The sequence below is a fragment of the Lampetra planeri genome, chromosome 75 (genome assembly GCF_965212315.1).
Source record: "Lampetra planeri chromosome 75, kcLamPlan1.2.h2, whole genome shotgun sequence".
NCBI classification, from domain to species: domain Eukaryota; kingdom Metazoa; phylum Chordata; class Hyperoartia; order Petromyzontiformes; family Petromyzontidae; genus Lampetra; species Lampetra planeri.
This window is the reverse complement of record NC_136180.1, coordinates 1,277,343-1,290,484: the sequence shown is the minus strand read 5'-3', so window position 1 is coordinate 1,290,484 and position 13,142 is coordinate 1,277,343. Positions and strand designations below refer to the sequence as shown.

General features: G+C 43.1%; 1 protein-coding gene across 5 annotated transcripts in view; it reads left to right on the top strand.

Annotated features, from left to right (window-relative positions):
• Nucleotides 1-13,142, top strand: part of LOC144737936 (uncharacterized) — a 58,878-nt gene that overhangs the window by 28,559 nt on the left and 17,177 nt on the right. For 4 of the 5 annotated variants that reach the window (XM_078620834.1, XM_078620837.1, XM_078620836.1 and 1 more), the window contains exons 4-6: nucleotides 302-430; nucleotides 1,543-1,656; nucleotides 12,334-12,465. In XM_078620834.1, the coding sequence (XP_078476960.1) occupies nucleotides 302-430; nucleotides 1,543-1,656; nucleotides 12,334-12,465 (375 nt within the window). The remainder of the gene's footprint in view (nucleotides 1-301; nucleotides 431-1,542; nucleotides 1,657-12,333; nucleotides 12,466-13,142) is intronic. The other variant, XM_078620835.1, reaches the window with a different exon arrangement.

Genomic DNA, 13,142 nt, shown 5'->3' with positions numbered 1-13,142 from the left:
GTGTGAAACAAACAGTGTGGTACCCAGGTGCCTGTTTTCTGGCCAGGTTGACCCACTACAGATGCAGGAAGGAAATCCAATGGGTGTTGCTATTCCAAGTGGCCCCACTATGGTTTAATTTGTAATAAAGAAAAAACACAGCCATTTGCTTGGAGTTGATGCATTGTTCCTAAAAGGCCCGTGTTTAAAGTGTGTTGTCTCTATCTGCCAAAGAATTAGTTCCTGGTTGGACGTATAGTCCAGCTCCCATTTAAAAGTGAAGTCTTATCTCTTGGCCTGCTCACGCTGCTTTGTCCTCCAGGAACGTACAAGGTGATCGACTGCATCGCTGATAAAATGAGAGCGGCGTGTGATCTATGTCCTGAGGGCAGCTTCATGAACAAAGTCAACCATGAGGAGAAGTGTGCACAGTGCAGCAGCTGCGGAGCAGGTAAATGACAGCACAGCAAGTAGGTTACTGCCATATCTGCATTGTGTGTTTTTGAGATTCATCTCTTTGTATGCATTCCAATTGTGCCATCAGCATCTCGTAATAAGGCAAACAAGTTATATTTGGAGTGTACAGTGAGAAAACAAAATATGATATCAAACAGACCAGGATCTGTCGTAATTAATAATGTCCTGCCAATGACACTATCGGGAATGTGCCTGATCTCATCATAAAATAGAAGCTAAACAAGTTTCAGGCTGGAAAGGGTTTGAATTGGCGTCAACCATGCATATAACTCGTGTACTGGAGAGTGCAGCAAATGCAATTGTACTGTACTATTCTCTGTACTATTCTCCGACATCTATGTTCCTCACCTTTACTAACTTGCTATGTGTGAAGTATGGCCAAACAACCTCAACAGGGGATGTTTTTTTCAGCAATATACACGGTAATATGATTATAACCTCTCAAATTTGTCAAATCACAGTCGTCCGCGTTCCGACAAAGGTTCCAGTAGTTATTTTCGCAATTAATAACCGGACTTATGGTCTACTCTTCCACAAAGACCACATTTCTTGTAAGAAGTTAGCATACTATTTTGTTCTAGCCCACGACATCCCCTCCAGAGGGTATTTGACCGACTCTGGCACATTGCTCAGACGCCTTGGAAGAGGTCTTCCACCTCTTAATTGTAGCTCCAAGGGTGGCAGCATGAGACACCAGCCTATCAGTTTTACTCTTTTACATTTAGTATTTTTAATGGGGAAAAATGCTTCAGTTGAATTGTCAATGTGAGAATAGATTGATGTTTCACGATACATGACATTGTGCTGGGTGGACAGAGGCGTTTTGTTTTTACATTGATTAAATTATTAATGTAACCAGTGACCTAGGGGTTGCAAGTACAGCGTGCTAACCTTACACTGCGGTGGTTCCTTTTGTTTCCCAGTCTTAAATGGTACGCTTATTGTTATAGACATTTCTATATGTGAGGCAAACTGGCAACCATTTTTTTTCGTCTCATTCAGTGACTGATGCAAAACAAAACTATTTAAGTAACTTTGGCTTGAATGGAGGGGTTGGTGGCTTTGTATAATGCTTTCTCATTACAGATGAGGAGGTGGCTCACGCCTGCTCCGTGGCCCAGGACACCGTGTGTCAGTGCATGGAGGGACTCAAGAGAGACCCTGGCTCAGGGATTTGTCTGTATGAAGAACACCACACAGGTGAGCTAACCAGCCACTCGAGCCGGTGCCATCAGTTGCCATGAGTAGAGAAGTTCATTTCTATGGTCAAGGACATGGTACTGTCTCCTGATGATATCCTCGTCAGTTTTGATATGGTTTCTCTGTTTACCAAAGTCACAGTGCCTGACACCTTAACAATAATTGAAGATTTGGTCCAACATGGACTGAACTCGGATGTACCTGCGTTGGTTAGGCATTGCCTCACCAACACTTACTTTACCTGGAATGGCACCTTCTACAAACATAATGAGGGTACCCCTATGGGCTCCCCCTTGTCACCAGTGATAGCCAATGTTTTCAGGGAGAAGTTTGAATCAGACGCCATCCAGAGGTCTACTCTGCATCCTTCCCTGTGGAAGAGATATGTGGATGACACTTTCGTCATTTGGCCACATGGCCTCCCAGCATTGAACCATTTCCTGGACCACATCAATTCCAGACACCCATCCATCAGATTCACCATGGAAGTGGAGAAATATGGCAAACTACCATTCCTGGATGTTCTGTTTGAGAGGAGACCTGATGGCTCCTTGAGACATTCTGTTAACAGGAAGGCCACCCACACAGATTCCTACTCGAAACCTGATTCCCACCACCACCCGGCTCAAAATAATTCTCTCATCAAAACACTATACCACAGAGCTCATTGCATATCTGACCAACACCACCTGACCAGTGAATTAAAACATGTACATCTGGCCCTCAAGATGAACGGATACTCTGACCGTACTATCCGCCAAGCTGTTTCTCCCACCATACAGAAACAACCACCTGAAACTCCGATCAAAACCATCACGTTACCATACATAACAGGCGTGACCAAAAAGATCTCCAAAATTCTAAACAAACATAAGATCCTGGTCCGATTCAGTACAGTACGTAAAATTCGTGATCTAATCCCATCTGTGAAAGATGTCATTCCTGACTTGCAATACCCTGGAGTCTATAAACTGAGTTGAATCTGTGGTGATTGTTACATTGGGGAAACAAAACGTCATGTCTCCGCTCATGTCCGCGAGCACAAGTCAGATCTGAAACACAGCAAAATTGAGTCTTCCGCCGTTGCCAATCATTGTTACAACGATGTGGGCTCTCATGATATTGTCTTTTCCGAGACCAAGGTGCTCTGCAAATCTTTTTGGCTACCATCAAAGGTGTGTGCATTAAGCCATTCAGATATTCTAGATTTGAAGCTTTCGTGACTGCAATGATTCATATTCTCAGGTTTTTTCGGTAAAGTCACGTAGGTAAAAAACATTAAAATTAATGAAAGTAAAATAAAACAAAACAAAATAAAATTCACGACGTTTCGGAGGCAACACAAGTCTCCGTCATCAGGTGGGACCGTCACAGCCGAATTAGCTGCATCAAGTGAAGCAATGATTCAAGATGTAATCCCTTATAAGCAAGTTGAAGGGAGGTGGAGAGGGGGGGAGAGCTTATCAGGCTGTGGTAGCCAATGAATGGAAACGTATCGGGAGGGAGGAGGAGCGGTGATCAAAGACTGCACGCAGTGCTCAACACAATGAATGGAGACGTGTCGGGACGGAGGGCGAGCGGCGATCAAAGACTGCACGCAGTGCTCAACACAATGAATGGAGACGCGCCGGGACGGAGGGCGAGCGGTGATCAAAGACATCACGTAGTGCTCAACACAATGAATGGAAACGTGGCGAGCGGTGATCAAAGAACAATGAAGAGATTACTGTTAAACACTGTGGATGTTAACACTCGGTGAAGTAAATTAAAATAGTGCCTGTCAGATAAGATGGTCCAAAAAGTGTAATTAAGTCTTTTTTGCGTGGTTAATAACATCTTTCCAGTGATTACTGAGTTTGTACCCATCATCACGGTTGAAATTATGTCTGTGTTTGTATATTTGTATGGCTTCGTGTACAAACCTTTGATGGTAGCCCGGAGGTTTGCAGAGAACCTTGGTCTCGGAAAAGACAATTTCATGAGAGCCCGCCGAGTTGTAGCAATGATCGGCAACGGCCGAAGAATCAGTTCTGCCGTGTTTCAGATCTGACTTGTGCTCGCGGACACGATCAGCAACATGACGTTTTGTTTCTCCAATGTAGCAATCACCACAAATGCAACTCAATTTGTAGACTCCAGGATACTGTAAGTCAGGAACGACATCCTTCACAGATGGAATCAGATCACGGATTTTATGCACTGTACTGAATCGGACTTGGATCTTATGTTTGTTTAGAATTTTGGAGATCTTTTTGGTCACGCCTGCTATGTATGGTAACGTGATAGTTTTGGTCAGAGTTTCATGTGGTTGTTTCTGTGTGATGGGAGAGACAGCTTGGCGGATAGTGCGGTCAGAGTATCCGTTCATCCTGAGGGCCCGATGTACATGTCTTAATTCATCAGTCAGGTGGTGTTGGTCAGAAATGCCATGGGCTCTGTGGTATAGCGTTTTGATGAGAGAATTCTTTTGAGATGGGTGGTGGTGGGAATCCGGTTTCAAGTAGGAATTTGTGTGGGTGGCTTTCCTGTAGACAGAATGTCCCAAGGATCCGTCAAGCCTCCTCTTAAACAGAATATCCAAGAATGGTAGTTTACCGTCTTTCTCCACTTCCATGGTGAATCTGATAGATGGGTGTCTAGAATTGATGTGGTCCAAGAAGTGGTTCAATGCTGGGAGGCCATGTGGCCAGATGACGAAAGTGTCATCCACATATCTCTTCCACAGGGAAGGACGCAGGGTGGATGTCTGGATGGCGTCTGATTCAAACTTTTCCATGAACATGTTGGCTATAACTGGTGACAAGGGGGAGCCCATAGGGGTACCCTCATTCTGTTTGTAGAAGGTGCCATTCCAGGTAAAATAGGTGTTGGTGAGGCAATGCCTAACCAGCGCAGGTACATCAGAATTCAATCCATGTTGGACTAAGTCCTCAATTATTGTTAGGGTGTCCGGTACTGGGACTTTGGTAAACAAAGATACTACATCAAAGCTGACGAGGATGTCATCAGGAGATAGTACCATGTCCTTAACCATAGAGACTAATTGGGTTGAGTTGAGTACTGCCGAAGAGGTCTTGCCTGTGAAGGGGAGCAGAGTATCTGATAGAAAACGGGCTAGTTTGTACGTCGGAGAGTTTATCGTCGACACGATGGGTCGTAGCGGGGTGCCTTCTTTATGGATTTTGGGAAGACCATAGAGTCTGGGAGGTCTTGCCGCCGATGGTTTTAGAGAGGGACGTTTGCTTGGTTCGATTAGGGAAGTCGAACTCGTGATGATACTGTTGGTTTTTGTCGTTAGGCTTTTAGTGGGATCGTTTTTAATTTTGGAGTAACTCCCATCATTAAGCAGGTCCAGGATTTTGTTGTTGTATGAATCTTTATCCATGATGACCGTGGCATTGCCCTTGTCTGCCGAGAGGATGACTATATCATCTCTCTTTTTTAAATTCGCGAGTTCAGAGCGTTCGTTTTTGCTGATGTTACTAGTGGGTTTCTTAGCATTCTTAAGAATAGTAGCTATTTCAGCTCTTGCTACATCCGCATGGATGTGTCCTATGCCTCTGAGGGCTACATCAATCTGAGAAATCATATCCTCTACTGGTATATATTTAGGGGTGACGGCGAAATTTAGTCCTTTGGCCAGTACCGTTTTTAGATTGTCAGAAATTGGAATGTTACTCTGATTAATCACGGTCTTGTTAACATCCAGCTTTGCGATGTGTGGCTCTGGTTTCTTTTTAGATAGGAGGTTGAATTTAGAAATCAGGTTAGCTTTGCATTTGGCTGACATTGAGTCAGCAGAAGCAGAAGTCATGTTATCAACGTGGTTCCAATCAGAAGGTGACATTTTTTGTGTTAACATTAGATGTGTTTGTAAGAGAGTCTTGTCTAAATTATCGAGTTCAGATCGGAGTAACCTTATTCTCTCCGAGATTAGTGATAGGCTAGCTTTAAATAAGATCTGTTTGGAGTTCGGTGAGGACACAGCAGCGGATGTGAGTGTGAAAGCGATGGGTATTACCTTGTTATCGCGGCATCTCTTGAGGAAGGCCAGCGTCTCGAGAAGCTGTGACTTCTTGTCTCGTTGTCTGTTAAAAACTCTAACAGATAGGTGGAATTCCTCCCCGTAGAGGGCATTAATTCTAGATTTGAAGCTTTCGTGACTGCAATGATTCATATTCTCAGGTTTTTTCGGTAAAGTCACGTAGGTAAAAAACATTAAAATTAATGAAAGTAAAATAAAACAAAACAAAATAAAATTCACGACGTTTCGGAGGCAACACAAGTCTCCGTCATCAGGTGGGACCGTCACAGCCGAATTAGCTGCATCAAGTGAAGCAATGATTCAAGATGTAATCCCTTATAAGCAAGTTGAAGGGAGGTGGAGAGGGGGGGAGAGCTTATCAGGCTGTGGTAGCCAATGAATGGAAACGTATCGGGAGGGAGGAGGAGCGGTGATCAAAGACTGCACGCAGTGCTCAACACAATGAATGGAGACGTGTCGGGACGGAGGGCGAGCGGCGATCAAAGACTGCACGCAGTGCTCAACACAATGAATGGAGACGCGCCGGGACGGAGGGCGAGCGGTGATCAAAGACATCACGTAGTGCTCAACACAATGAATGGAAACGTGGCGAGCGGTGATCAAAGAACAATGAAGAGATTACTGTTAAACACTGTGGATGTTAACACTCGGTGAAGTAAATTAAAATAGTGCCTGTCAGATAAGATGGTCCAAAAAGTGTAATTAAGTCTTTTTTGCGTGGTTAATAACATCTTTCCAGTGATTACTGAGTTTGTACCCATCATCACGGTTGAAATTATGTCTGTGTTTGTATATTTGTATGGCTTCGTGTACAAACCTTTGATGGTAGCCCGGAGGTTTGCAGAGAACCTTGGTCTCGGAAAAGACAATTTCATGAGAGCCCGCCGAGTTGTAGCAATGATCGGCAACGGCCGAAGAATCAGTTCTGCCGTGTTTCAGATCTGACTTGTGCTCGCGGACACGATCAGCAACATGACGTTTTGTTTCTCCAATGTAGCAATCACCACAAATGCAACTCAATTTGTAGACTCCAGGATACTGTAAGTCAGGAACGACATCCTTCACAGATGGAATCAGATCACGGATTTTATGCACTGTACTGAATCGGACTTGGATCTTATGTTTGTTTAGAATTTTGGAGATCTTTTTGGTCACGCCTGCTATGTATGGTAACGTGATAGTTTTGGTCAGAGTTTCATGTGGTTGTTTCTGTGTGATGGGAGAGACAGCTTGGCGGATAGTGCGGTCAGAGTATCCGTTCATCCTGAGGGCCCGATGTACATGTCTTAATTCATCAGTCAGGTGGTGTTGGTCAGAAATGCCATGGGCTCTGTGGTATAGCGTTTTGATGAGAGAATTCTTTTGAGATGGGTGGTGGTGGGAATCCGGTTTCAAGTAGGAATTTGTGTGGGTGGCTTTCCTGTAGACAGAATGTCCCAAGGATCCGTCAAGCCTCCTTTTACCTACGTGACTTTACCGAAAAAACCTGAGAATACCATTCAGATATACAAACATAGACATAACTTCAACCGTGATGATGGGTACAAATTGAGCAATCATTGGAAAGATGTTATTAACCATGTAAAAAAGATTGAACTCCTCGTCAAAGCCACCTCTTAGACACACTTAAGCTGTTGTGCTTACGCTTCGCAGTCCCCACCTGAAGAAGGATGTAATTAACCAAGTTTAAACTTTAGCTGCCGTGCAGTTTACTGCTAAACAGCCAGTTTATATTTACTCTCATAATCATATCCATATTGATTCTTGTTATTTTACAGTCATATCCAGCCTGATACACCACCATCACTAAGGAAAAAAGTCTGATTTACAACAGTGTTTCATTCCCATTCGCCATTCAGCGTCCAGGTGTAACGGGTTCCGGAGACACTTGTAGAGGTAACTTCTTTATTACAATCCAACACTCCCACTCCACAACATTCCTGATACTCTGTTACAGCCTAGGTACACAGCCTAGGTACACAGCCTAGATACTCTACTCTGGCTACGCTCTGGAACTCGCCCTCACAAGGTCGTAGAGTCGGGAGTTCCAGAGTCCCACCACTGGCTCTCACAACATCCCAGGGTCCTCAGATGGCTGGTCTTGTGTCTTGGGTCTTGAGCTACGACTGGCCCTGATCGTCCAGGGAGCTCCCCTTTTATGTCTAGTCCCCAACAAGGGGTGGGGCCGTGTGCACCCCCAGATATCCCACAGAGCACACACAGCCCCCCCCCGTTGGTGGCGCCAAGCGGCTTAAGCGCCTGGGCCACCCGGGAACCCAACGCCTGGTGCCAAGAGGCTTAAGCGTCTGACTCGCCTGGGAACCCAGCGCCTGGCGCCAAGAGGCTTAAGCGCCTGGCCCGCCCAGGGTCCCAGAACCCCCAGCAGCCCCTCCCTTCTTATGTCACTACACAGGCACCGTACATGCAGTGTACAAGCACCGTACTTGCAGTGTACAAGCACCGTACTTGCAGTGTACAAGCACCGAGATGGTTATCTCCCCCCCCCCCACTCATTGGCTCCTCCCTGCCCAGCACCCTATATAAAACACAAGTGTCTTGAATAGCTTTCTTCACACGCTACAGTAATTTTACTGGAGCAGTTACACCTAATGACAGAGGCTTGTGTTGCTTCCGAAACGTCCTGATTTAATTTAGTTATTTTCATTCATTATTATTTTATTTTATTATTATTATTTTACCTACGTGACTTTACCGAAATAACGTAAGAGTAGGGTTCATTGTGCATGTTTCATTTACAACTCACAACTTCGAGACAGCATCATCATCATACCTAGCATCGTCTGTATCACTATCAGTAGCAGCATCAATGGAAGCAATATGCAGCAACAGCTGCCTTCATATTTCCTCTGTGGCTTTTACAACCCCATTACATAGCAAGAGTGTAGCCTATTCCCCAGGCACACCCTGGGTATTGAATGCCTTCTTTCAATCAGGTGAGCATTGCTATTATTTTACTAATTCTAGATTTTAAGTTTTGGTGACTGCAATGATCCATACTCTTTGGTTTTTTCAGTAAGTCACGTAGGTGAAAATATTTTTTTGTTTTGTTTTAATTTTCACTTTATTATTATTTAACTATTAGGAATCCGCATAACGTCCATGGTAAGAGGATGGCATATATGTACAGACTCTGGTGATTTAGTAAACTGATGATTTCATACAGAAATATAGATTTTTCATCTCTATATACAGTATGAGGCAGTGGCGGCTCCTGCAAAATCTCTCAGGGGGGGCAAATGTTTGGATGATTGATAAGGATAAGGTCCACCCATGCAATGGATAAATTAACAGCTTAAGCATGTAAAGGCAACTTTACTACTTTAATATTAATGAAAAATAAAGTGACTCTTACAATACATCTCCTTGCTTGTTTCTATACTCACTATTATTACACTGCTTACATCACATTACTCGCTTAATACACTGCTTACTTATACTGAAATTTTGCTCTTCTCTCTTTCAAAGTAGCAAAGTGATCAATTACTCTCTCATTGAAAGCAGGCATGTTCCTGACTAGTTCCCTCTCCATGGAAAGCATAGCCATTGCATTCAGACGTTCCTGTCCCATTACATTTCTCAGGAATGTCTTGATTCTCTTTAAGGTTGAGAAACACCTCTCAGCTTCAGCAGTTGTCATGGGAGTGGTTATGAGGATGTTCAACAGAGCAACAGTCTCTGAAAAAGTATCCTGGAGGTTGTACTTCAGCAAAACCTGGTACAACGCTAGTGCACCACAGCAGCCCTTGAATTCTGGACTCTCATAAATGACAGACAGTTCAGTCTTCAGCTTCGCCTTATTTAACATAGGGTATGCCCTGACAGTGATGTTCAGAGCCTCAACAGGGAATGTATGGCCATGCTGTTGAAACATCTCTCCTTGTAGCAGCGTGGCACTTACAAGGTGGTCGGTAAAGAAGAACCTTTCTTTGGTGTGCAATACAGTATATAATTTAATGTCGGGTTTGTCTATGGCAGTATATAGTAGGGTGTAGACTCGTGTGATGTAAGAGAATAAAGTTTAGATGGAAGCATATTATATATTTTTTTTACGACGTAGAATTGTAATGTTTTACTTACTGTTAGTAACTCAGCGTATTGTAGAGTATATTTAGTATACTGATGATAATATGTGGTTTATACTTTAGCTGTTTACGTGGTGGTTTTAGTTACTGCAGCTACATACTATTAACACTCCTTCCCTTCATTAATGCTACCCTTATCCCCTCCCTTTGGTGCTGCTAATCCTGCATAATGCACGGGCATAAATTGTACTATTCACATACCTGCATTTCCCATATCACATACCTGCATTTCCCATATCCCCTCCCTTTGATGCTGCTAATCCTGCATAATGCACGGGCATATGCAGTACTAATCACATACCTGCATTTCCCATAAATATGCTAAATTCCTCTTGATATGCAAATTATTTTGTTAAGGCTCCCCATTTCTTCCCCCCTTCCAACCCAGCTTATATACATGCTCCAAGCACGTGTGCTGTTTCATTCAGACGCTGTCGCCTCGACAGACCTGGTTTTCACCTGAGGACGGCTACTTGAGTTGTGGCCGAAACGTCGTGAGAATTATTTTATTATGTTTTATTTTTATTTTTATTATTTTATTACTTCCCTTCGACGTGACTTTACCGAAAGAACCAAGAACATGAATCCCTTCAGTCACGAAAGCTTTAAATCAAAATTCCACTAGGTGGCGACAAATAATATTGTTGACTGAAACGTGCTTACGTATGATGACGTAAGCACGTTAGTGCGAGCCCTCCCGGAAGCCATAGAGAATGCATTGTAGCGCCTGCCGTTCGAAAAAAACATCTTTGAATGTAAGTCTATGGGAACAATCTGGGCGATTCTCAGCCAGAGTGAAATCGCCCAAAAAGAGGCGGTACTCCACAGAACGTAACATGACACTGATTGGACTATATCCAGAGGCACAGTAACGGCTAGCGTAACTCTGTGGTTGAATGAGATTGTTAATGTGATTGAATAAGTCCCTTCCACATTTTGGTGGTGCGTCGCCCAATCGCCCTAATGAAGAAACCGCCCCTGGTATGAGGATTATAAATTACAATTATTCACCCCCTCTTCGTGCCACATCCAAATCCCGCGTGGCGTCATGAACCCCTCTCCTCAACATCCCGACGTCTCATGACGTCACCGTCTCTCCTCACCAACTCACCCCATTCTTAATTTTAATGGCTAAGCGGTAGTGCGTCGTTGTCGAAGTTCAGGGTTCGAAACCAGCAACCATACTAATTCATATTATGGGTATATATCCATAAAAACTACATGGCATCTGCTTCACACTTAACATTAGAGATCCTGTGATATTTTTCATAAAGATTGTGGCACGTATGTTGGCTTCCAAATTATGCAAAATTTTAAGTACATGGTAAACCCTTCTCTATCCGCCCGGGTTACGTTCTTGAAAACGGTCACAATTACAGAATTCACCCGTGCAGAAACCTCGTTCCAATTGGTAAAATGGGGTGACATTCCTGGTACGAGTGGACATAGGGGGGAGATGGCAAATGTTAAATAACAATTATAACAATAAAGGGCCGACTGGTGATGCCTTGCTGGTATACAGCAGGTTTTGGGTTCGATCCCCACCCAGACACCTGTATATTTGGAGTTTGCATGTTCTCCCCGTGGTCACATGGAATTTCTTCGGGTCCTCTGGTTTTTTAGAAACATGCATTTAGAGAATTGGACTGCTATATAAATTTACACGTGATAAGCCACTTCGTTGAGTGATCATTTGTGGCCAGGTCATTTATGAAAAAGAGCTATAGTGGGCCTTACCTGGAAAAATAAATGGTTTAGTTTAATAATAAACAATGTGTTTTTTGTAACTACCTTTGACGATGATGATTTCACGACGATGGAGGTGGTGGTGATGTTGAGGAGCTCAGGAGGATGACTCCTCAGGAGATGCAGGTGTTTGATAGCAATGCACAGTTATAATTTGGAGAACACGAGCCACAACACTTTCCCGCATTCTTTTAAATGCATCTCACAGTTGATTCGGTTATAAACGAATGTATAAACGAGTGGACTGTGAGAACGTATTAAATAAGCATGCACAATAGCGAGTTCCGAGTGGGATCACTGCGAGACTTGAGGACTAAGCGGGCAGCCGAGGAGGCATGCCTAATCTTCACAGACTGTTTCAAATATAAAGTCTGTGTTGGTGGTCTGGTACTGCGTATACTCGCAAATACTGAAGTCCAGTGGGTCACGAATAAGGAATTAGTTTGCATTTAGTCACTCGCGAAACTCACGAATCTAGAAATCACGCATAGCGAGGGTTTACTGTACCCACAAATTACTTTAGTACATCCACATACCAGCATCGCTCCCTAATGAGAACCCATTGCAGACAATGGCAATGAAACACAGCACTTTCCTTCGTGATAGTATTTCACCATGAGAATGGTGCAAATACTGAATGTACCAATTATTTGATCTGATACGGATTATGACCTTAAAACGTAATTGATTAACATGCAGTTCAATTTATCAATTCTGACAAGTATGTGTGAATTAGACTGTAAACATTCTGGCTTTGACAGCTTGTTGTTTCTCATCCTTTAGGAAACTACACTGCAGCTACAACAGTTATCGTATTGGGATGTGTCCTTGCACTGGTACTGTCTACATTGATTCTCTCTCGACTTATGAGAAAAGGGAAATGGCTTACTTTGAAAAAAACATTGGAGCATTGTGGTAGGTATAGTGTTCCTTTATTAAGTAACAAAAAGGGATGAATCTATCAAATTGTATCCTTATGCTACCATGGCAACACCGCTTGAGATATTCCAGGTGCATTCTCTAAGTAATGGTATTCAGAGACTAACTGTTACATATTCTGATCATTGTTTATTGATATTTCTCACCATACATATTTTGACACAAAAGAGTAAGGTGTTACTATATTTGATTGTGAAAGTACACCATACCCCATGTACTTTACTATCTCATACGGCAGACAGATAATCTCGAGACCAGAACGTAATGAGCCGTCTTGCATATGTTTCATTGTTGCATATTTTCAGCTACTGCAACGTCAATCTCAATGATACCTTGCATGACTCCAAATCATAAGTTCGTAATGCGTGCATATTCATGATCAGTAGTTTAGTCAACTGCATGAATTTCACTCCCAACTTTGCCAAAGAACTACCATATTTTTTTAACAATGTGAATCGCTTTCACAACAAATGCAGATAACTCTTGATCAACCTCTAGTTCATCGCAGCTCACCTTGAGGGAAATGTTCATCACTCCAACAGACAAGGGCACCTCTACCAAACAGCCTCGGTGATATTGTTGAACAAGATAAAGTATAAATAGTAACATGATGCAGAATCTGCTGCAGAATCTGATACAAACTGACTCCAATA